General features: G+C 48.2%; 1 protein-coding gene and 1 pseudogene across 1 annotated transcript in view; both read left to right on the forward strand.

Moving 5' to 3' along the window:
• The first annotated feature begins 6,763 nt into the window (after positions 1-6,763).
• On the forward strand, positions 6,764-7,841 carry LOC114207309 (proteasome subunit alpha type-1 pseudogene; annotated as a pseudogene).
• An 8,634-nt stretch (positions 7,842-16,475) lies between these two features.
• CUNH16orf96 (chromosome unknown C16orf96 homolog) overlaps positions 16,476-25,287 on the forward strand; it is a 36,879-nt gene continuing 28,067 nt past the window's right edge. The window contains exon 1 of the mRNA XM_088017299.1: positions 16,476-16,895. Coding sequence (XP_087873425.1) covers positions 16,476-16,895 — 420 coding nt within the window. The remainder of the gene's footprint in view (positions 16,896-25,287) is intronic.

Consider the following 25,287-nt stretch of genomic DNA (forward strand, 5'->3'; position numbering starts at 1 on the left):
GGCAGGGGGTACCCAGCTGGCTCAGTCGGTGGAGCGTGCAGCTCTTGATCTCAGGGCTGTAAATTTGAGCCACGCGTTGGGCATAGGGTTTACTTAAAAACAAAAACAAAAAACACCTAAAAGCAGATATTCCTCAAAAGATTAAACAGAGTCACTTAGCAATTCTACTCCTAGGAATATGGCCAAGAAAATGAAAACATATGGCCACACACAAACCTGTACACAAATGTCCGTAGCATTTCTTCATATTCATAGCACGAATGCGCACATTCACTCCGGCCAAAAAAGTGGAAACAACCCACCAACAAATAAATAGATAAACCGTGGCTGATCCAGGCTACAACATGGATGAACCTTAAAAATAGCATGCTTGAGCGAAAGAAGCCAATCACATGAGACCACATATTGTATGATTCCGTTTGTATGAAATGTTCAGAACCCGCAGATCCACAGAGATGGGGAGATCAGCGGTTGCCTGGAGCTGGGGGAGTTCAGGGGAAATGGGTGCAGATTTTCTTTTTGGGGTGATGAAAACACTCTAAGATTGTCATGATGGCTGCATGCCACGGTGAATATACTAAAAGCCATTGAATGGGTGAATGTGTATTATATCTTAAAGCAGTTACCAAAACAAACAAACAAACAACCAGGGAGAGACTATACCCAAAGCAACTCAGGAAGAATCAGACACATCATAAGACACAGCCGCGCCTGTGTAGAGATGGGGTGACGTTCCCCGTGCTGTTTGCTGTAGAATCCTCATGGGGCGCATCTGAGACCAGAAGCCCACGGCTGTCCCAGGAGGTGTCGGGAGTTGTCACTTGTGGTCCTGCTGATCTCACCTTTTCCCGGGAGCGTTTGCTTTCTGCTGACACCTGCTGTTCTCACAGACACACACACAAGGCTGCTTCCCCGTCATCTGCCTACTCCTCCAGCCTCCGAGCCTCACACCTGTGCTGCAAAGCCAGCCGCACTTTATTTTTAGTCAGGATTATACCCTAACTGGGTCAGCTAGAGCGCCTTGGGCCCAGGACAGCTTCCGTGGTCCTTCTGCTGGCCCCTGCCTCCAGAACATCCTGCTGCCACCGGAAGAACACCTGTCTGCTTTCACGGGGGCTGGACCCCAGTTTCCCAGGTTTTACAGAAAACAGCCCAAAGATGGGAAAAGTGGGAGTTCCTCCGTCCTCTCTACAAGCAGTGCCATCTGCTGTTCAAACGGTGGTGCAGGGGAAGTGGTCGCTCCCCTGTGTGCCTTTCCTTCCCAGACTTGGAGCCTGCGATGTGGAGTGCCGTTCATCCCTCTTAGATCTCTCAGGCTGGAGTTTAAACCAGACCTCCCTCCTACAATGAGAACCATGAGAAAAGTGCCCATGTCTAACGTATTGAACTTGATGGAGTTTCAGGAACCTCACTCTTGGTGCAGCAGGCACCAGGTCAAGACAGAGTGTGACCATCCCACAGCAACCTCCTCTGTGCCCCCTTCCACTCACTGTCCACCCATAGGGAGGTCACTAGCCCAACTCCTAAGATTCATTTGCCTGCGTGTGCATCTTCGTTACAAGTTGGAAACATTGGAGCTTGCAGTGTGCACTTGCTGTAATGCAGCGCAAACTCCAGGTGACAAAGGGCATTTTCAGCACAGTCCTCCCCAAAGGAGAAAGCCCAGGTATCGCCAGGGACACCTCTCTCCTCTCCTGCCACAACCCTCTGCCTCCTCCCTCACCCCCTCCTCTGTCAAGCTGACCCACCATTGGCTTGAAAGCCTCAAACAAAATCATGTGGTCATTTTGAGAGGTTCAGCCAACATCACGGAGCACTTCCTTTGCACCAAGTACTGTGTTAAGCACTCTGCATGCACACCTGTCTTCCTCCCCACAAGGAGCCTGTGCACACTTGCCTAAACCTGAGCAGAGAGTATAACGTGCTCAGAGGTGCAGACCCAGCGGCTGGCAGACCCCAAATCTCGTGACTCTAGACCGGTGGTCTCGCTACCTCAGCTGTTCTCCAGAGATTGTGTGAGCCAGGAAACCATCATGTGCAGGCCTGTTCTCCCTAAAAATCTGTCCTTACACCCAGCACAGGACAGGAAGGGAGCCTGCGACCCCTGTGGACCCCACATTGTTAGGTCATTGATTTGTTTGAACGGTTGCGGCTTCTCAGACCTTTGATACAGAAAAGGGCCCTTATCAGAAGTGCACAGCATGATGCATTTTCACAAACTGAACACACCAGTATGCCCACCTCCCAGCAGTCAGCCTCACGCTCCCTCCCAAGCATGAGGTCACCCCATGGCCACCATGCTCCTAACTTCTAACAGCAAAGACAGTTCTCTCCATGTTTGTACTTTCTTATAGAAAGGGATTCGTACAGTATGAGCTCTTTTGTATAGGGCTTCTTTTGCTCAATTTTATATCAGCGGAAGTCATCCATACGGGTGCACATAGCTGCCCATGTTCATCCTTATTGCCATGTGACAGTCCATTATGGGACTATAGCGTGGTCCTTCTGTTGTGCCGTTCATGGGCATCTGGGGAATTCACAGACGGGAATTCTTAGCTATTATAGTACTGCTGTCGCAGATACTGCAGTGCATGGGATGAGAACGTTACTTTTGGTGGCCCGCTGAGGGGTAGAGTGGCTGGGTCATAGGGTCTGCCTGCATTCAGCTTTCCCCAAGTGCTTCTCCCAATTTACACTCCACCAGAGGATGGGAGTTCTGCTCATCATATCCTCGCCAACACTTGGCATGGCCAGACCCTCCGATTTAAACGCTCAATGATTCTAAGTGGAAACCCGCATGATTTCAGTGTTAACGTCTATTTGGTAACATTTCTGTTGTTCACACAGCTCATGAGAGTGGAGTACTCATTGGAGCCATCATCCATTTAGTGAACATTTACTGAGCCCTTCCTGCGTGCTGGGCTCTGTGTGCTGGTGCTAGAGAGACAAAAAAAAGCAGAAAGCTGTCCTGAAGGAGCTCCAGGGACATCCTCTCTTCAGGTATCTGCTCAGATGTCATATCTGCAGACTGGCCTCCCAGAGCACCTGCCCGCATCACCCATTGCCTGTTTCATCTTCTTCATGACACGTACATCACCGAAGGTACCTTGTTTACCTGTTTTTTGACGTGTTTGGTGCTCTCACGAGGGCAAGAATCTCGTCTGCTCAGTGTTCTCTATCCTCTAGCATAGTTTCTGGCACATAGTCTGCATTCAGTACATATTTATTGGGTGAGTGAACGATGGAATAAGTGATAGGCAGGGTGAGACCTGAGATCTAAGGTTCAAGTCGTGGCTTTGCCACTCATCCACTGTCTGAGACCTTCAGTCAATTATTTCAGTTTTCTTTTCTTTTCTTTTTAAGATTTTATGTATTTATTTGAGATAGAGAGTGAGAGAAAGCACGAGTTGGGGGGCAGAGGGAGAGGGAGAAGCAGGCTCCCCGCTGAGCAGGGTGCGTGACATGGGGCTCGATCCCAGGACCCTGGGATCATAACCTGAGCCGAAGGCAGACACTTAACCCACTGAGCCACCCAGGTACCTCAATTGTTTAAGTTTTCTGATCCTCATTTCCTCATCTATAAAACAAGAGTGCTTGAACTGGCAAAGGAAAGAACAAATGAGCTTGAAGCGAGGTTGAGAGAAATTACATAATCTGAAAAAGAGAAAATAGAATGAAGAAAAATCAAACAGAGCCTCAGAGAAATGTGGGACAACTTTGAGTGCACCAACATATGTGTAACAGGCGTTTCAGAATGAAAGAGGAGAGAGAGAAAGGAGCAGAAAAAATATTTAAAGAAATAATGCCCCCAAATTCCCAAATGTAATCAAAGAAAAAAACCCACATTAATCTATACATCCAAGCATATCAACAAACTCTAAAGAGGAGTTTGCAAGGAGCTCCATACCCAGATACGTCATAGTTAAAAGACAAGACAAAAAAATTTTGAAAAGATCAAAAGAGGGGCGCCTGGGTGGCTCAGTTGTTTAAGCAACTACCTTTGGCTCAGGTCATGATCCCAGAGTCTTGGGATCGACATAGGGCTCCCCGCTTGGCAGGGAGTCTGCTTCTCCCTCTGCCCCTGCCCCCTCTCATGCGCTCTTTCTCGCTCTCTCTTTCTCACTCTCTCAAACAAATAAATAAATAAATCTTTTAAAAAAGAGCAAGAGAAAAATGACTCATCACCTACAAGGGAACCCAAATGAGATTTTTTAAAAAGATTTATTTATTTGAGAGAGAGAGTGCATGTGGTGGAGGAGGGCGAGAGAATCTCAAGCTGACTCAGCTCAAGCTGAGCAAGGAGCCCGACATGGGGCTCAATCCCACAACCCTGGGATCACGACCTGAGCTGGTACCAAGAGTCAGATGCTCAGACGCTTAACCAACTGCACACCCAGGCACCCCAGGGAACCCAAATAAGATTAACAGCTAACTGGGCGCCTGGGTGGCTCAGATGGTTAAGCATCTGCCTTCAGCTCAGGTCATGATCCCAGAGTCCTGGGATCAAGTCCCACATCGGGCTCCCTGCTCCTTGGGAGCCTGCTTCTCCCTCTGCCTCTCTCTCTCTCTGTGTGTGTCTCTCTCATGAATAAATAAATAAAATCAAAAAAAAAAAAAAGATTAACAGCTAACTTATCCTTGGAAACAACAGAGGCCGCAAGGCAGTGGGATGATATATTCCAAGTGGAAAATATAGTAGAAATAAATAAGGGTAACCTCCGTGTTGTAGCATTATTGTTTGGACTCAGGAACTGTGAGTTTAGTGTCTGACCGCAGCAGTTCTCTGAACACATTACTAAGGATCATACAGTGTAGTTCCAATTGCCTCTTTTATGTTATTTAATACACCCTATGTGAGTTGGCGGCGGCAGCTCAATATTACCGTGGCAGAAGGTAAAAATCAGTCCTTCTACACCCATCTGGAGGTTTAGCCAAAAGAAGCAAATGTCTCCGTTTGTGGTCCTTTCTAGGAAAAAAGCTTTCTACAAATGACTATTTTATTCATCAATTAGTACGTATTTATTAAGCATCTACTGTGTGCTTGCTAGAAGCCATACTCCCGTGGAACTCAACATCTAACTGCAGGAACTCAGAGAGTAGTGAGGGAGAATGGCATTCACCAAATAGCCACACAAATGACCGTGCCAAGCATGTAAAGGCAGGACATGAGAGGTACTAAGATCCCTGGGTAGGGAGCATTTATCCCAACCGAGGAGGTGGGGAAGGCTTCCCTTGGAAAGTGATAGTTGAGCTGAGGTCTGAATGATGAGTAGGACTTTCCTTTCCCTCATAAATATGGGCAGGAAAAATGTTTCATGTGCAAAGAGCCTGCGGCAGGAGGAAACAGAACAAAGACAAGGGGACCGTAGGTTCACAACCCTCTTGGGAGCTTTCCTGGTGTAATCTGAAACCGCCCCCATATGCAGAGAGCAGGGAGAGACCAAAGAAAGAGGCAGGCCACTCCGAGTGGGTAGGTGGCAGTTTTAATAATAGCAAAGGGAGGGGTGACTGGTGGCTCAGTGGTTGGGTGTCTGCCTTTGGCTCAGGTCATGATCCCAGAGTCCTGGGATCGAGTCCCATATTGGGCTCCCTGCTCTGCTGGGATTCTGCTTCTCCCTCTCCCTCTGCCTGCGCTCTGCCTACTTGTGCTCTCTTCCTCTCTGTCAAATAAATAAATAAAAATCTTTTTTTTAAAGATTTTTATTTATTTATTTGAGAGAGCAAGAATGAGAGCTAGAGAGAGCCCATGAGAGGGGGGAGGGTTGGAGGGAGAAGCAGACTCCCCGCCGAGCGGGGAGCCCGATGCGGGACTCGATCCCGGGACTCCAGGATCATGACCTGAGCCGAAGGCAGTCGCTTAAAAAAAAAAAAAAAAAAAAAAGGGCGCCTGGGTGGCTCAGTCGGTTAAGCGACTGCCTTCGGCTCAGGTCATGATCCTGGAGTCCCGGGATCGAGTCCCGCATCGGGCTCCCCGCTCGGCGGGGAGTCTGCTTCTCCCTCCAACCCTCCCCCCTCTCATGGGCTCTCTCTAGCTCTCATTCTCGCTCTCTCTAGCTCTCATTCTCACTCTCTCAAATAAATAAATAAAAATCTTTAAAAAAAATAAAAAATAAAATCTTAAAAAAAAATAATAGCAAAGGGAACTTAACATATGAGGCTTGTCTTGGGAGGCAACAAGACAAGTAGATCCCTACACTCACGCACCAGGTCTTAAAAGCTTAAAAGGGGCGCCTGGGTGGCTCAGTCGGTTGAGGGTCCAACTCTTGATTTCGGCTCAGGTCATGATCTCAAGGTTGTGGGATCGAGCCCCATGTCCAGCTCCGTGCTCAGCGGGGAGTGTGCTTATCCCTTTTTCTCTGCTCAGTACCCCCAGCCCCGCTTATGTACATTCTCTCTCTCAAATAAATAAATAAATAAATTTTTTAAAGCTTATAAAGGGGCCCTAACTGGGCTCAGTCACGTAGAGCATGCAGGCGTTCTCAACATCACAACACTGTCTCCAGGCTGTGTCCTTGGAGCAGTTTTTGGGAGTAGGGAGGGCAAGTGGAAGCCAAGGACAGGGGAGGGATTGAGGAGCCTCCAGTACGTGGGCCCTGCTCACAGGTCAGCTGGCGGTCACGGCTTTTTGATTGCATTCCCCAACAGGGACTGAAAAAAAGTTAATTGGAAAATTATATGTCTGATAAGTGGTCACTATCCAGAATATGTAAAGAACTCCTACAACCCAATTTTTGCAGGAGGCCGCAGGCGGACCCGCGACCCGCGCCGGAACCATGTTTCGCAACCAGTATGACAATGATGTCACTGTTTGGAGCCCTCAGGGCAGGATTCATCAAATTGAGTATGCAATGGAAGCTGTCAAGCAAGGTTCAGCCATAGTTGGTCTGAAATCAAAAACCCATGCAGTGTTGGTTGCATTGAAGAGAGCACAGTCAGAGCTTGCAGCTCATCAGAAAAAAATTCTCCACATTCACAACCATATTGGTATCTCAATTGTGGGACTTACTGCTAATGCTAGACTGTTACGTAATTTTATGCGCCAAGAGTGTTTGGATTCCAGATTTGTATTTGACAGACCTCTTCCTGTGTCTCGTCTTGTATCTCTAATTGGAAGCAAGACCCAGATACCAACACAACGATATGGCCGGAGACCATATGGTGTTGGGCTGCTTATTGCTGGTTATGATGATATGGGCCCTCACATTTTCCAAACCTGTCCATCTGCCAACTATTTTGACTGTAGAGCCATGTCCATTGGAGCCTGTTCTCAATCAGCTCGTACTTACTTGGAGAGACATATGTCTGGGTTTATGGAGTGCAATTTGAATGAACTGGTTAAACATGGTCTGCGTGCCTTACGAGAGACACTTCCTTGCAGAACAGGACCTAACTACAAAGAATGTTTCCATTGGAATTGTTGGTAAAGACTTGGGAGTTTACGATTTATGATGATGATGATGTATCTCCATTCCTGGAAGGTCTTGAAGAAAGACCACAGAGAAAGGCACAGCCTGTTCAACCTGCTGATGAACCTGCAGAAAAGGCTGATGAACCAATGGAACATTAAGTTACAAGCCAGTCTGTATGTTTATTATCAAATCTGTAAGAATGCAGGAACATGTACTGATGACAATAATCTATGTGTAGGAATCAGTCCAGATGTGTTTTTCCCTAGCAACTTGTCTGAAACCATGTAATGGTATGCATTTTTCTTTAAGAAAGGGTCTATATAATCATTTTCTGGAAAGTATAGGTATCTGTACTGATGTTTTTATATGAAGAACATAGTGTCTTTGTGGGTTTAAAGACAACTGTGAAATAAAATTGTTTCACCTGCCTAAAAAAAAAGAACTCCTACAACCCAACAACAAAATTTAAAATGGGCAAAGGACTGGAATAAAGATTTCTCCAAAGATACAGGAATGGTCAAGAAGCACATGAAAAGATGCTCACCACTGATTAGGGAAATGCCCGTGAAAACCACGAACTACCCCGTCATGCCCACTGGGGTGGCTGTTATCAGAAAAACAGAACATAGCAAGTTCTGGTGAGCACATGGAGGAACCGGAGCCCTTGTGAGCTGCTGTGGGAGTGACGTAGCCACCATGGGAAACAGTATGGCAGGTGCTCGAAAAATTAACCTTAGAATTACCATATGATTCAGCAGTTCCACACCTGGCTTAGAGAATTGACAGCAGACGTTTGTACTGCTGTGTGCCCAGCAGCATTATCCACGATAGCCGAAATGCGAACCCAACCCAAGTGCCCATCGTCCACCAGCGGATGAATGGATGAGCAAAGTGTGTGCGTACACACAATGGACTATTCTTCTGCCTTCAGAAGGAAAGGAATTCTGACACCTGCTACAGCATGGATGGACCTTGAGGACACGATGCAAAGTGCAAGAAAGCCAGACAGAGAAAGACAAATAGTGCGTGATTCCACTCACACAAGGTCCTGAGAGTAGTCACAGTTATAGAGGTGGAAAGCAGAATGGGGTGGTTGCCAGGGGCTGAGAAGGAGGAACAGGCAGTGAGTCAGAGTAGAAAGAGCTGCTGGAAGTTGAGCCCAAAGAGGTGAGAGTTCACGTGGTTTGGTCTTTGTCCTAGGCAAACGACTTCAGGGCTGGTGGTGGACAAAGAGGGATGGGTGTGGGCACCTGGGTGGCTCAGTTGGTTGGGCGACTGCCTTCGGCTCGGGTCATGGTCCTGGAGTCCCGGGATCGAGTCCCGCATCGGGCTTCCTGCTCGGCGGGGAGTCTGCTTCTCCCTCTGACCCTCTTCCCTCTCGTGCTTTCTATCTCTCATTCTCTCTCTCTCTCAAATAAATAAATAAAATCTTTAAAAAAAAAAAAGAGGGATGGGTGACATTGGGAAATATTTAGGGCCCAATGGCGGATGTGATGTGAGTGACTGGGGGAGGAAGACACCCCACCCCACCCCCGCCCAGATCCCTGAGCATTTCCCAAGAGGCTCTGGAAACCTCCAGTCTGAGGTCTCATTAAGGTGCTCTGTCCGGGTCCCCGTGCAAATGTAAACTTAGATTTTATGCCTCCCAAGAAGAAATTTGGGCACCTGCAGCCCGCACTCCCACCTGGACACACCCTTCTGGGTGGGTGGGCATTGGGGGCCCTAGCAGGTACAGGCTTGGATTGGTTGTGGCCTCCTCTACACACACATCCACCTGCCCTTCGCTGAGTTCCATTGGTGGTTTCTCACGGTTAGCCAGCCTCACAAATGAGCACTTTGGGCCAGTTGGGTGTTCTTGATGGCAAGTAACAGAACCTGACTCTGGTTACCTGAGCAGGAAAGGGCTCAACTGGAAGGTCATGGTTGCTCACAGAATTATGTTCCTAGTTGGAGAACAGAGCTCACATGGGACCCAGGAAGCTGGGCCTGGCCACAATGCCACCCCAGGACAGGCTGTCTGGGGAGCTCAGCATGTACCTGCCCATCAGCCCCTCAACTCCGCTGGGGCTATCCTGAAAGCTTCCTTCCCTTTCCATCTGCTCTTCCCCCTAGTGAGAGAAAGGCCATTAATTCCATTTTAGAGACAAGAAAGCTGAGGCCCAGGGCGGTAAGTGGCCTTCATTACGTCAGGTGTCTTGCCTAACAGGGCAAGTGGCTGAGTCACCCGACCCCACACGCCACCCCCACAGCCCCACGGTTTCCAGCAGGCTAGTACAGATATGATTTTCCCTTAATTTAAAAAATATTGGTCCTGAATTTCAGAACCAGGAACAGCAGTTGCCTTGTTGATTTTTCACACCTAACCACGAATGAGACTGAGGTGGGTTGGGTGAGGGAGATCTGATGGGATTGACAGCTTCTGAGTAAGGGGCAGGTTGCTGCACCTGTCATGAGATCACCCCCGCCCCTCCCTGTCCCCCAGTAAGGAGAATGTCCAGATACTAGGCAGCCAGAAACCGCACACATTTACCGCAAACTCTGATCCTTCACCCTCTATCCTCCCCCTGGCGCCTGGTTCTTCCTGGAGCTAAAGAGGAAAGGTGACCTGGTTATCCTTCTTAGCTTATTTATGCAGCATGAAGAATGGCTTGTCTGGGCAAAGTGGATGAATAGCACTTTACAAAACGGATTTAATTGTTGACGTCAATTTATTTGAGAGGGAAAAAAATGCTAATGGTCATTTCCAATCATGTTAATTGGCTTCTGGCTCCAACCAGCCATCCAAAGAATGTCTGGTGACAAGTTTGTCCTGAAATTGTCTTTTTTTTTTTTTTTAAGATTTTATTTATTAGAGAGACAGCGAGAGAGGGAACACAAGCAGGGGGAGCGGGAGAGGGAGAAGCAGGCTCCTGGCTGAGCAGGGAGCCCAACGCGGGGCTCAATCGCAGGACGCCGGGATCATGATCTGAGCTGAAGGCAGACGCTTAACGACTGAGCCACCCAGGCGCCCCTGTCCTGAAATTGTCTTATCGGGAGTTCTGCCCTCAGAACTCAGCTATGCCAAATCACAAGTGCTGCCTGGTGACCAAAGGGCAGGGATGCTTCCTGGGGAGCAAGGCACAGCCCGTGAAGTCACATTGTGTCCTCTTCTACTCAAATGGTCCGGTCTTCGGCTCTTTTGTTTTTGTAACAAGTGTTTTATTTCCAGACCTAAAATGACGTGATCTTTAAAGTTTACGAATCCTCGGGTGCCTGGGTGGCTCAGTTGGTTAAGCGACTGCCTTCGGCTCAGGTCATGATCCCAGAGTCCTGGGATCGAGTCCCACATCAGGGTCCCGGCTCAGCGGGGAGCCTGCTTCTCCCTCTGACCCTTTCCCCTTTCATGCTGTTTCTCTCTCTCTCTCTTAAATAAATAAATAAAATCTTTAAAAAAAATAAAGTTTACGAATCCTCTCAAGTCTAACGCATTGGCTTTATTTATTTATTTATTGCATTTTATCACAACTGTTTTGATTTAGTGGCATCAAATCACCTGCAACATACACAACTTTCCCAAATCTTGCCATTCTGTAATGTGAAATGAGTGAAGGCCAGTGTGTCCGTAGATATGGATTGGTGATATACATGTATACATTGTACCCAGTATACACTGGTATATACTTACAGGGTTGTTGGTGTCATGTGGGAGGGGCCACACACAGGGTGTCTTTGCCAGGGCGGGGGGGGCGGGCGAGTGTTGGAGCCTGGCTACCCCACCAGCCCGATTAAATTAGTGCCCATCCCTCACTGTCATTTCATTGTGTTTTATTATGTTTCTAACTCCTATCCTTACCTGACGTTAGTTTATTTCTTTGTTGTAAAATAACATTTCCCCGCTAGGCAGCAAGCTCTGTGAGGTCAGAGACCTCCTCAGACCTGCTCGCTGTGGTCTCCAGAATTAAGAGCATCCTCTGGCACATAGTAGGTGCCCAGTAAATATTGGTTGAAGAAAAGAACAAAGCACCAGGCCCAGTGCCGGGTGCGGGGGAACAGATCGGTATCTCTGTGGTCAGCTTGCAGCCTTATCTCGAAGGCCTGAGACCAGATGGGGCTCTTTGCGGTGCTTTTCCAGCTCTCTGAACTATTGCAACCTGCACTGATTTAGTAGCTTCACTCTCTTCGAGCCCGGAGGAACACACACACCCTGGGCCCCAGAGTGACCAAAACGTGCCCGTGCCCTCACTTCAGAGTGATCTGGGGAGCTAGTCAGCAGCTCTCCGCCTCCCACCAGGACTCCTCAAATGGAAGCTTCCTCCTCCAGTACAGGGATAGTTTGGATGCTGGGCAACTCCCCCAAATGACAAAGAACCATTACACCCACTTACCCACACCCATACCCCATTACACCCACACCCGCTTAGCTCCAGTGACCAAGAATTGCTTCAAATTCTGGCACTCACACGTCTTCGTAAGGGCCGTGGGGAGCCCCTGGTCTGGCCCCGTGCTCCTCTCTCCTACTCATTTCCCCTGATGGTCCCTTGCCTGCTGAGGAAAGTCTTGCTCACGGTTCTGCAATAATACAGCTCCTCGATCCCTCGCCTGCAGTTCCAAAATCCGCAAAGCTCTGCCCACTGCAAGGTTTTTCGTTAAGTTTGCAGTCCGCCCCTCCAGCCAAGAACCCACTATGTTGAGCAAAGCTGGGCTCATTGACTTGTTGGCACGCGGTGGTGTGGTAGGGACCCCCGCTCTCAATAGTATGACACCCAGTGCTGGCCGGGTAAGATGGACAGCGGTTAATTAGTCACATGGACTCACGGCTTGGGGGGGGAAGGAGGACACCGCTCACCACATGGGGCCACTCGGGGTTGCAGTCAGCAACAGAGTGAACCAGCAAAAGCTGTGGGCTCTCCTTTATAATAGTGGGATGGGGTGCCTCCTGGTTCGTCCAGGAGGATGTGATTGGCTTGCAAACTGGCAGGAAAACCAAAGCCCTCCCAAACTGAGGACGGGGTGGAGTGTGGCTGGTCTGGCTGGCAGAAGAACTGGCTGGGTGGGGAGCTTTTTCCAACAATGGTGGCAGCCATGGGGGGGGCGGGAGGGGTCACATCTGACGAGTACAGGGGACTCAGGAGCCCTCGGAGGCTCAAAGATGTCAGGGCGGCACTTGAATTGAGGAACCCACAGGCATGTTGGAGGGGGTTAAGTTAGACGGGCTTACAGAATTGGGGTCCATGTTAGGTAATGGGGGAGTGTTTCGGATTGGCGCAGTTGGGAAGCAGAGGTAATTCTGTGATCAGGTCTCTCAAGCAGTCTTATCTAGAAGGCAAGAGGAATGAAGGAGTGCTAATGCTCTACAGGTCAAGAAGCCAAGGTCACTCATATTAGCCAGGATGGGGGGCTGTCTGGTCATGTTTGTTGGTCTGGACAATGTTCTTGTTTTTATTTGAGTTCAGACATGATTGCAGCTGGTCTTGTTTTGTGTCGGCCCATCATGGGGGCAGAGCCGCCCCGTCGGGGGCTGGCGTTCCGTGAGGTTGTTGGTGTCCACGGAAGCATACCAAGGCCCTCCCAGCAGCCTCAGGGCCCATAGCTCCAGGCCAGTTCCCCATTCAGGGGCTCCTTTTCTCTCCCTCCACACCCCGTGTAGCCAGAGGCATCCACAGTCGGTCCTTAGAAGCTTGGTCTCCAGGATCCAGAGCTTTGCCGTGGCCAACTGTTGCTGGTCAGGAGGTAGTTCAGAGAACGTCACCGCAGCTGGGCTCGGGTTACACCCTGCCTCCCGCCGTCCTGCAGAGTGAGTTGGTCCGGCCTCTCACTGGTCACCCGACCCGTTGCTGCACTGAAGATGCACAGAATGTATCAGCCGCCTGCCACATTATCAGAAACAAACCTGGCTCCTGGCTCTGGTACCAGATCCTGAAGACTGCGGCCTCGATTGCCAAACCCAGGCTGTGAAAACCTGCCCCAGAGTCCAGCTGGCTTTCCTTAGAGAGCCAGGTGGCTTTTCCTTTTTAAAGCCTAGTCACAAACTGTTCTACTTGACCCATCGCATTTACGTAGCATTTACATAGGTGCAGCAAGAATGTTTGTCTGAGCATCAACTCCCCCTGGGTTGACAACAAGAAATTCAGGGCTTCATGATCCACTCATGAAGGTACATTCCACCTGGTTCGCTGGGATGGCAGCAAATGTGTCGTTTATGACATCTGCTAGGGTCAGAGACAAGTTTGGGATGGGAAAGGTCATCCATCCAAGTTACCCCTGCGTGGGTACCACAGCTGGTGGAGAGAGAGAGTGGCCGTCCCTCTGGGTGCTGCCCCGGGTAGCCTGCTTGCATCTTTTCCAAGGTTTCTGGGTGTTCTTTTCAGAGAAACGTGACTCACTGGAAGGGTGGTCATTTTAAACATCTGAAAATCTCAAACAACCATCCTGAATGCCCAGGATAAATGAGTGTATGACAGGGGGCTATAAGCCTGATGTCTGATAGCTACATAGCAAGGAGAATCCAATATCCACCACAACTGTAATGACAAAGACAGGCAATCACAAGTGTTGATGTCGATGGAGAGAAGTCGGAACCCCCACAGCTGGGGGTGGGAAGGTAAAATACTGTAGCTGCTGTGGAACAGTCTGGCAGTTCCTCAAAGTGTTAACACAGACTCACCGTCTGACCCAGCAGTTCAGCCCCTAGCCATCAACACCAACTAACTGAAGACTTGTACACTACCATTCGTAGCAGCATTATCCACAATAGTGAAGAGGTAGAATTGGCCCAAATATCCATCCGAGGATGGACAGATTAAAAACTGGTCCATCCATACGGTGGAATATGATTTAACTGTAAAAAGGAATGACACCTGCTACAATGTACTACAAAGTATTGACACCTGCCACAATGTGGATGAACCTTGAAACCATGATGCTTGGGTGGGTGAAAGATAAAGAAACCAGTTACAAAAGGCCACACATGATATGATTTCATTTATACAAAATGTCCAGAATAGGCAAATCTTCAGACAGAATGTAGGTTAATGAATGCCAGGCACTGGAGGGTGGGGAAACGGAGAGCGTGTGCTAATGGGTATGGCGTTTCTGGTTAGGGTGATGGGCTGACGTTGATTGCAGTGAGGGTTGCACAACTCTGTGACATACTACAAGTTACTGGATTGTATACTTTAAATGGGTGGATTGTATGGTATGGGAATTATATCTCAATAAAGCTGTTACCAAAAACAACAACAAAAAAAGGAGTATCCAAGTGGGACCCAGACTGAATGGGGGAGGAGTGGGTCTTCGTGTGTTTTCTTGTTGTTGTTGTTGTCATTTTATTTATTATTATTATTGCCTCTTGAGGTGGGCAAATTCCTTTAATGTAATTAAGCAATTCTTTCAAAGCAGGCTGGTGTGTCTGGAGATTAGTGGCCACGGTAGCGTAGAGAGTCTGACATGAGTGCCCACTGTTCCTGAAAAACTAGCTTTTGTGGATAGACTAGTAATGGCCTCAGCAGAAACATTTGCTGATGTGAGGTCAAGAACATGGAATTAGGGGCTCCTGGGTGGCTCAACTGTTGGGCGTCTGCCTTCGGCTCGGGTCATGATCCCAGGGTCCTAGGATCGAGCCCTGCATCGGGCTCCCTGCTCAGCAGGAAGCCTGCTTCTCCCTCTCCCACTCCCCATGCTTGTGTTCCCTCTCTCACTGTGTCTCTCTCTGTCAAGTAAATAAATAAAGTCTTAAAAAAAAAAAGAACATGTAATTAGCAAACAACATCCCTGAAAATACACTTCTATTGAATTCATAACGAGCCTCCTGGGCTCTTTCTCCAATGGCCACGATCACTGGCAGGAGTGGGATATCAGGTCAGTTCTGGGGGAAAGGAATTATTTTGAGTCATAGTGGCCTGGCCCTTCACATGTATTATTTCTATGTACACACACACACACACACACACACACACACACACACACACACATTGCCCCTCCCGGCGGCAACCTCACATGGAAGGTTTTATTTCCAATTTAGCAGGCAGGGAAGCTGAAACTCAGAGAGGTTAAGTCATTTGCACAAGGTCACACAGCTGTTGATAAAGAGTCACGCACCCATTTCCATAAACCCAGAGTGGACGGGTGCTCCACTTTCTATGGGGAAGCTGGGGGAGATTGCCCCTTAGCCAACGACACCCCCAAGAAGGACTCCTGCCATGCGCTATATATAAGCAGTGTGTATCATGCCCAGAACGGTGGGGGTGGGCCAGGAGTTGGGGCTCCAGGGGTTAAGCCAAGGACCTTCCCTGTAGACTTCTGTCGGAGACCAGGACGAGCAGGCTGCCATTTTCTTGTCCAAGAATTGACACAAGCGGGGCCTGACCACATAGGGCCCCATGCGGTTTCCAGGTCCTGTGGCAGCTGGCTCACAGATATGTCCTCGGGGCACTGAGGTGTTAGCGAGCCCTGGCTCTAGGGGGAAGCAGAGCAGGGTTTGGCACGGGCGTCCTCGTTGGTGCCCCTGGGTGGGCAGGGCCACGCGGGGTTCAGACCTGTGGGAAGCCAGCTGCCTCTTACCCTTTTTTACCACCAGCCCCACCCCCGCCAGAAACCCTAACACCTGCAGGGCATTTGAAGCACGAAGCTGGTCTCTTTTCTCTACATCCTCTTTTCTCAAAACCAGGCTTTCCTAACTCCAGGAACTCTCTTCTGTCCTGATTCTAGAGGCTTCCAGGAAGCGAGCTGCTTCCCCATCACCTTCGCTGCATGCTTCTTGGAAGGGGTCATCGGTCTTCCATAACTGAAGGGCTTGAACTGAAAGGCTGACCGTCCATCTGTTCAAACACCCAGCACCTTCTAATTGAGCACCCACCCTTGCCCCACTCTGGGCTCTCGGAATCACGCCCACTCGCCCACGTTCTCTGGTGTCCTAGCAACCAGAAGCTCTCATCTGAACTCCCGCCTGGACAGAGGCCATTTTCTCCCATGAACTGCTGCCTCCCTGGACCTCTGAGGACCTGTCCACACAGCTTGTGGGTTCCCTGAAAGCCACCACTTGTCCCCGAGGACGCCCAGAAGCCCGGCCACGCCGAGCCTACTTGCGGGATGAGCTTCTCACTCACATTCTCCGAGCTGGTCAACATCGCCATCCCGCAGTGCGGGGTGGTGAACTTCAAGGCCCTGCACCTCCTGCTTCAGGGCATCCTGGAGCACATCCACATGGCTGAGCTCAAGAAGGTCCTCTCAGGAGACGAGGACTTTCTCCAGACCTCACCAGTTGTGTTCATGCCCCGGGAAGCAGACGCCCAGCCCGTCCTCAGCCCCATGAAGAGGCTCAGCAATGTCTTTGACCACGTGGTGAGCCGCATTGACAAGATGGAGAGCCAGATGGCCATGCTGCAGGACCTGCCCTCCACTTCCCAGCTGCTGGAGGGCAGCCAGGGCAAGGGCCAGCCTGCCCAGGACCTGTGGCACCTAATAAAGCTCCGGAAGATGGTGGAGGGCAACGAAGAAGCCACGGCAAAGGTAAACCACCTGGCCTCCCAAAGCTTCCTGCCCTTCTTGTTCTCCTCCCAGGCATTTTACCCCCTGTTCCCTTATGCCCCTTGTGATGGGCTCTCCCCAAACACAGGGGCAGGAATGGGGCTTTGGAGTAAGGCAGAGCCAAGTGTTGAGGAAAGAAGCCAGTCAAGTGTTGAGGAAAGAAGCCAGACACAAAAGGCCACATATGGTATGATTCCATTTGTATGAAACAGGCAAATCCATAAAGACAGAAAGCAGACTGGTGGTTGCCAGGGGCTGGGGGAAGAGGAGGGGGGTAGGGAAGGATAGCCTCCCAAAAGGAGGTCTCCTTTTGCAGTGATGAAAAGAGTTTGGAAACACAGATCAAAGTCCGCCATTCCCTGGTTCCCTCATCTCCTCACTGTCCCCTTCACCCTTGAGGCTCTGTTTGGCTCCCTCCCGAGAGAAACCGCTAGAAGGAGCACTCACTATGCTCCAGGTGAGCCAGAGGCTTATGTCTGTTAGCTCCTTTGATCTTCATAGCACCTCTGTGAGACAGGTGTGATTACGACCCCCCAGCTTACAGGTGAGAAATTGAAGGACTGAGAGGTTAACCCACTCAGGGTCACACAGTGTCAGAAAATGGGGAGCTGGTGCAAACCTGGGCCAAGAAAGTCAGTGAAAGGCATAGGAATGTAGAGTGCTGAGCGTGCTGTCACTTACCCACTGGAATGGTCGGGCGATGATCATGGTTTCCCCCTCCCAGGATTGCCTAGAGATTAATACTAAACAAGATAATGTGTGGAAAGTGCTCAGCACAGAGCTCCAGGTATCCTGGGCATCCAATCTGTGGCCACTGTTAGTATTATCCAGAGGCTTGAACTGAGCAGGGAAACTGGGATAACTGAGACCTCAGCAAAGTCACGCACCGGGGAGCCCTGAGGGACAGGGAGAGGGTGCGGTCTGGCCAAGGTGGGCTGAGAGGCGAGGCAACACGGACCAACGTTAAATCAGGTGCTCAGTGAAGAAGCCAGACACACAGGGCCACATACCGCATGCTTCTGTTTCTATGAAACATTGGGAACAGGCAAATCAGTAGCAAAAGGAAGTAGATTGGCATTTGCCAGGGGCTAGGAGGTGGGGGCAGTGGGAGTGACTACTGATGGGTATGGGGTTTCTCTTCGGAGTGTTGAGAATGTTCGGAAACTAGATGGTGGCAGTTGCCAACCTTGTGAATGTACCGAATGCCACTGAATTCTTCGTGTTACCACACACACAGCAGAGATTGGCAGAATGGATTAAAAGAAAAAAAGGCATGATCTCACTATACCCTCGACAAGAGACACATTCTAGATTCAAAGACCAATCGGTTGAAAGCAAAAGGATAGAAAAAAAGATAAACCATGCACACCGCAATCAGCAGAGAGCTAGAGTGGCCACGCGGCTCATATCACACAAGACAGACTTGAAGACAGGAATTGTTGCTAGAGACAAAAAAGGCTGCATGGGTGGCCCAGTTCAGGTTACGGAGGCCTTGGAGGCTAGAAACGTGGACACAGTGTCCGAGCAGCCTCCGCCCCCCCCCCCCGCCCCTCCCCTGCCTCCCTTGATGGGTGGAGGCTTCTGGAATGCACAGTACACAGAGTGACCCAGCCGGCTCGTGAAGGAGGTCAGCAGACAGGCTCGGCCATGGGTGTGCAGCCCTCAGAGGACTGTTTGCACACCTAGGATTAGAGAATGTGCCCCCCGCCCCACCAACTCCAGGCCTGGCTGATGTTGCTGGGAGTTACCACAATGACCGTCTCCCAGCCCCTCCTCTTCGAGTGGGTTGCCATGGTAGCTGGCTCTGGAATGGTGCAAGCTGCTTAGCTAAGTGTCTGCACCAACCAGCCGGTCAGGCTGGCGGACCAAATGTCATGTCGATGTCCAGGTCACCTCACCTGCCGCTGACCCCCCCTTCCTCTGGGGCTGGCTGGGTTAGTGTCCTCTGCCGTCCTTTACAAACACCTGTCAAGGTGTGAGGGCCCAAAGTGGGGAAAGACTAGCCTGCCAGCCCTAGCACCCACCCCAGACGGGGTGAATGGTGCCCAGAAAATGAGGGCTGACAACAAGGGGGCTCTTGAAAGGTTTGCGGGGCTCCACAGGCATGGTTAGCACACCGCCAGATCTGGGGCTCGGGCACTGCCACAAGTCCTTACTAGACGCTGAGATTGCAGCGTCCCTCACCCTCACCGATAATTCTCTGTGGTGACGACTGTGTTGTGCCCTGGGGGATGTTGAGCAGCCTCCCTGGCCTCCACCGTTCAGGTGCCAGGAGCGACCCCTAGTGGTGACAACCAAAACTGTCTGCAGACTTAGCCAAATGGCTTGTTGGGGGCCAACTCGCCCCTATTGAGAACTCCTGAGCAAGGAAAACTGGGCTCCCCTTGCTCGCAGTATGTACTTGTCCCCGAAGACCCCTTGGGAGGCTCCGACCCAGGGCTTTCCGAGCCTGCTGAAGCACCAGCCCCACCTGCGGAGCTCTCCCAGAATTGCAGGCTCGCAGGCCTTGCCCAGAACCAGTTTGATTGATTGATTGATTTTATTTATTTGAGAGAGAGCGAGTGAAAGAGCATAAGCAGGGGAAGTGGCAGAGGGAGAGGGAGAAGTAGGCTCCCCGCTGAGCAGGGAGACCAAGGAGGGGCTCAATCCCAGGACTCTGAGATCATGAACTGGGCCCAAGGCAGACACTTAACCAACTGAGCCACCCAGTGCCCCCACTCCTGACAAAATTAACAACTCCCAAATAGCCATCCAATAATTTTGTGTTGAACTTCCCCCAATTTTATCTAAAATAAGGATGCTATTTTTTTACAGCTTTGTTGAAATATATTCATACATATATTTCTGTGTATACCAGAATATTCATCCATTTAAAGGGTATGGTTCAGGGACGCCTGGCTGACTCAGTCTGTAGAGCGGGCGACTCTTGATCTCAGGGTCATGAGTTCAAGCCCCACGTTGGGCATGGAGCCTATTTAAAAAAAATTTAAAAAGTATACAGTTCAGGGATTTTAGTATATTCACAGAGTTCTGCAACTATTAAAATCAATTTTAGGACATTTTCAACAGCCTCCCAAAAAACCCTTAACCATTAGCTATCATTCTTCTTCCTGCTCCTCCTTGAGCCCCACTTTTGCACTTACCATGATGTCTTCAAGGTTTATCCATGCTGTCCCATGTATCAGTACTTGACTCTTATCATTGCCAAATGCTATTCCACGGAATGGATAGACTACTTTTGTTTATCAGTTGGTGAACATTTGGCTGTTTCCACCTGTATGCTGTTAGGAGTCTTGGCCCCTATGAACAGTGGGGCACACATTTTCCTCTGGACGTGTGTTTTCATTTCTCTTGGGCATATACCTCATGGTGGAATTGCTGGATCACACGATCACTCTGTGTTTCAGGTTTGAGGACCTGCCAGGCTGTTTCCCAAAGTAGCTGCACCATTTTGCGTTCCCACCAGCGGTGGGTGAGGGGTCCAATTTCTCTACCTCCTCACCCGTGCTTCTTAGTTTCTACCTCTTTGATTCTAGCCACCCTCGTGGGTATGAAGTGTACCTTATTGTGGTTTTGATTTGCATTTCCCTGGTGATTAATTGTGGTGAGCATCTTTTCGTGTGCCTACCAGCCATTTGTGTCTTTTCTTTGGAGAAATATCTGTTCAGATTATTTTCCTAGTTGTAATTGGGTTGTCATTCTATTGTTGAGTTGTAAGAGTTCTTTATATATGGGCAGCTGGGTGGCTTAGTCGGTTGAATGGCTGGCTCTTGGTTTTGGCTCAGGTCATGATCTCAGGGTCCTGGGATTGAGTCCCGAGTGGGGCTCCATGCTCAGTGGGGAGTCTGCTCGAGGATTCTCTCTCTCCCTCTGCCCTCCCCCTGCTCAAACACGCACGTGCGCACACTTTATCTCTCTCTAAAATAAATAAATCTTAAAAAAAGTTATTTATATATTCTGGATATATGATGCCATGTGTGTGATTTGTAAATTTTTTTAAGATTTTATTTCATTTTATTTTATTTTTAAGATTTTATTTATTTGTGAGAGAGAGAATGAGAGACAGAGAGCATGAGAGGGAGGAGGGTCAGAGGGAGAAGCAGACTCCCCGCCGAGCAGGGAGCCCGATGTGGGACTCGATCCCGGGGCCTCCAGGATCATGACCTGAGCTGAAGGCAGTCGCCCAACCAACTGAGCCACCCAGGCGCCCCTTTAAGTTTTATTTATTTGTCAGAGAGGGAGAGAGAGAAAGAGAGAGCACAGCAGTAAGAGTGGCAGGCAGAGGGAGAAGCAGGCTCCTGTTGAGCAAGGAGCCCCATACGGGACTCAATTCCAGGACTCGGAGATCATGAACTGAGCTGAAGGCAGATGCTTAACTGACTGAGCCACCCAGTCGTCCCTTGTAAATGTTTTCTATCATTCTGAATTGTCTTTTCACTTTATTGACGGTGCCCTTTGATATGCAAAGTTTTAAATTTTGCTGAAGTACAGCGTATGCCTCTCTTTATTTTGTCACCTTTTTTGGTGTGGTGTTGCTTATGCTTTTGGTGGCATATCTAAGAAACCACTGCCTGACCAAGGTCACGACGATTTACTCCTACGTTTTCTTCTACAACACAGGAGTAAATGGTTTATGGTTTATCTCTTACATCTAGGTCTAGGAGCCATTGTCACTTAGCTTTTGTATATGGTATGAGGTAGGAGTCCAGCTTCATTCATGTGGATTTCCAGCTGTTCAGTACCATTTGTTGAAGACAACTCTTTCCCTATTGATTTGTTTTGGCCCTCTTACTGAAAACCAACTGACTAGACATGAGTGTTTCTTTCTTTTTTTTTTTTTAAGATTTTATTTATTTATTTGACAGAGAGAGAGACAGTGAGAGAGGGAAAACACAAGCAGGGGGAGCGGGAGAGGGAGAAGCAGGCTTCCTGTGGAGCAGGGAGCCCAGTGCAGGGCTCGATCCCAGGACCCTGGGATCATGACCTGAGCCAAAGGCAGACACTTAACGACTGAGCTACCTAGGCACCCCAACGTGAGTGTTTCTTTCTGGACTCCCAATTCCCTTCCATTGATCTATGTATCTTTCCTTATGGCAGTACCACACTGTCTCAATTACCCTAGCTTTGCAGAAAGTTTTGAAATCAGGAAGTGTGAGTCTTCCAGCTTTGTTCTTCTTTTTCGAGTTTGTTTGGCTATTCTGAGTCCCTTGCATTAACCTATGGATTTTAGGATCAAGCTGTCAATTTCTATGAAAAAGAGCACACTGGCATCTTCATAGGGATTAAGCTTAATCTGTAGATCAGTTTGGGAAATTAGTCTTCCAACCCAAGAAATACATAGCACAGGGTGCTATTGCTTGATTGGTTGATTTAACAATCAGCTTTATTGGGATATAGTTCACATACCATACAATTCACCCATTGAAGGAGTGGACAACTCAGTGTTTCTAATCTATTCACAGAATTGTACAACCATCACCACAGTCAATTTTAGAATATTTTCACCACCCCCAAAAGGAACCCCATATGCTTTATCACCACTCTATTTCCTCAGTCCCCGCTCCAACTCACCCCCAGCCCTAAGCAACTACTAACCCGCTTTCTGTCTCTATGGATTTGTTTATTCTAGATGCTTCATATAAATGGAGTCCTGCCATATGCTGTCTTTTGTGTTTGGATTAATTTTTTTGAGAGAGCTCGCTCGAGCATGAGCAGGATGGGGGAGGGCAGAGGGAGAAGGAGAGGGAGAAGCAGACTCCCAGCTAAGCAGGGAGGCCGACGCTGGGCTCCATCCTAGGACCCCAGGATCATGACCTGAGCCGAAGGCAGACGCTCAACTGACTGAGCCACCCAGGCGTCCCTGTTTGGATTATTTTACTTAGCATCATATTTCTGAGGTTTCATCTTTCTGGAATCAGTACTTCATTCCTTTTTATGGCTGAATAATACTCCATATTATGAATATATCATGTTTTTCTTATCTATCCACCAGTTGATTGACATTTGGATCATTCCCACTTTTGGCTATTATGAATAATGCTGCTATAAATATTCATATACAAGTTTGTGGACCCATGTTTTCATTTCTCCTGGATATATACCTAGGAGTAGACTTGCTGGGTCATTTGGTAACTCTATGTTCAATCTTCTGAGGAACTGACACACTATTTCCTAAAATGGCCACACCATTTTGCGTACCCACCAGCGTCTGTAGAAGGCTCCAATTTCTCCACATCCTCACCAACACATTATTTTCTGGCTTTTGATTCTAACCATCCTCGTATATATGAAGTGGTATCTCATTGTGGTTTTGATTTGTGTTTCCCTGATGACATAGTGTTGAGTATTTTCTTTTTTTTTTATGTTATTTTTTCATGTGCTTATTGGCCATTTGAATATTATCTTTGGAGAAATGCCTATTCAGATTTTTGCCCATTTTAATTGGGTTGTCTTATTTGTTTCTGGATTCAGTTTGCTAGTATTTTGAGGATTTTTACATCTATATTCTAGTTTTCTTGTGATGTCTTTGTCTGATTTTGGTATCAGGGTAATAGTGGCCTCATAGAATAAGTTTGGAATTCTATTTTTTGGAAAAGCCTGTGAAGAATTAGTATTAATTCTCCTTTAAATTTTTGATAGAAGGGGCACCTGGCTGGCTCAGTTGGTAGAACAGGTGACTCTTGATCTTGGAGTTGTAAGTTCGAGTCCCACACTGGATGTGGAGATTACTTAAAAATAAAATTTTAGGGGTACCTGGGTGGCTCAGTTGTTAAGCATCTGCCTTCAGCTCAGGTCATGGTCCCAGGGTCCTGGGATTGAGCCCCACATCAGGCTCGCTGCTCCATGGGAAGCCTGCTTCTCCCTCTCCTACTCCCCCTGCTTGTGTTCCCTCTCTCACTGTCTCTCTCTGTCAAATAAATAAATAAAATCTTAAAAAAATAAATAAAATTTTAGGGATGCCTGGGTGGCTTAGTCGGCTAAGTGTCTGCCTTCGGCTCAGGTCATGATCCCAGAGTACTGGGATCGAGTCCTGCATCAGACTCCTTGCTCAGCAGGGAGCCTGCTTCTCCCTCTGCTTATTCTCTCTCTCTCTCTTTCATGTGCTCTCTCTCTCTCTGGCAAATAAAATCTTTCTAAAAATAAAATTAAAATAAATGAATGTCTGATAGAAGTCATTGGTGAAGCCATCTGTGCCTGGGCCTCTCTTTGTGGTATTTTTTATTATTATTATTATTACTATTTCAATGTCTTCACTTGTCTTAGGTCTATTCAGATTTTCTATTTCTTCTTGAATCAGTTTTGGTAGTTTATGTCTTTCTAGGAATTTGTCCATTTCATCCAGCTTAACTAATTTGTTGGCTTACAGTTGTTCATAGCATTCCTTCATAAGTCCTTTTATTTCTGTAGGGTGAATAGTAATGTTCCCTCCTGTATTTCTGATTCTTCTCTTTATTTCTTGGTCAATCTCACTAAAGATCTGCTAACTTGGTTGATGTTTTCAAAGAACCAACTTGTAGCTTCATTGATTTCCTCTCTTATTTTTCTGTTCTCTATTTCATTAGTTTCCATTTTACTCTTTATTGCTTTAGTTTTCCTGCTTGCTTCAGGTTTAGTTTGCTCTGCTTTTTCCCAGTATCTTAAGGTTAGCTTTAGCTGCATCCTATAAGTTCTGGTATGTTATGTTTTCATTTTAATTCATCTCAAAGTGGTTGTTTTTTTTTTTAATTTCCTTGGTGATCTCTTCTTTGACCCATTGGTTATTCAGGAGAGTGTTGTTTTTTAATTTCTTTGTGAGTTTCCAATAGTTTCCTCTGTTACTGATTTTTTCTTTATTTTTTTAAGATTTTATTTATTTATTTGACAGAGAGAGAGATAGCAAGAGCAGGAACACAAGCAGGGGTAGTGGGAGAGGGTGAAGCAGGCTTCCCGCCGAGCAGGGAGCCTGATGTGGGACTTGATCTCAGGACCCTGGGACCATGACCTGAGCAGAAGGCAGACACCTAATGACTGAGCCACCCAGGTGCCCTGATTTTTTCTTTAAATCCGTTGTGGTCAGAGTACACATTTTGCATGATTTCAGTCCTTTTCAAATGTATTGGGACTTGTTTTAATGACTAGCATACCGTCTGTCCTATAGAATGTTCTGGGTGTGCTTGATAAGAATGTGTATTCTGCCATTGTTCAATGGAGTGTTCTGTAGGTATCTGTTATGTCTAGTTGGTTTATAATGTTGTGCAAATCTAGGGGCGCCTGGGTGGCTCAGCTGGTTAAGTATCTGACTTTGGCTCTGGTCATGATCTTGGGGTTCTGGGATTGGGCCCTAGATTGGGCTCCTGATCAGCAGGGAGTCTGCTTCTGCTTCTCCTTCTGCCCC

The sequence above is a fragment of the Eumetopias jubatus genome, unplaced genomic scaffold (genome assembly GCF_037043125.1).
Source record: "Eumetopias jubatus isolate StellerSeaLion01/CBP00866 unplaced genomic scaffold, mEumJub1_p1.0 scaffold_12, whole genome shotgun sequence".
In the NCBI taxonomy this organism is placed as follows: domain Eukaryota; kingdom Metazoa; phylum Chordata; class Mammalia; order Carnivora; family Otariidae; genus Eumetopias; species Eumetopias jubatus.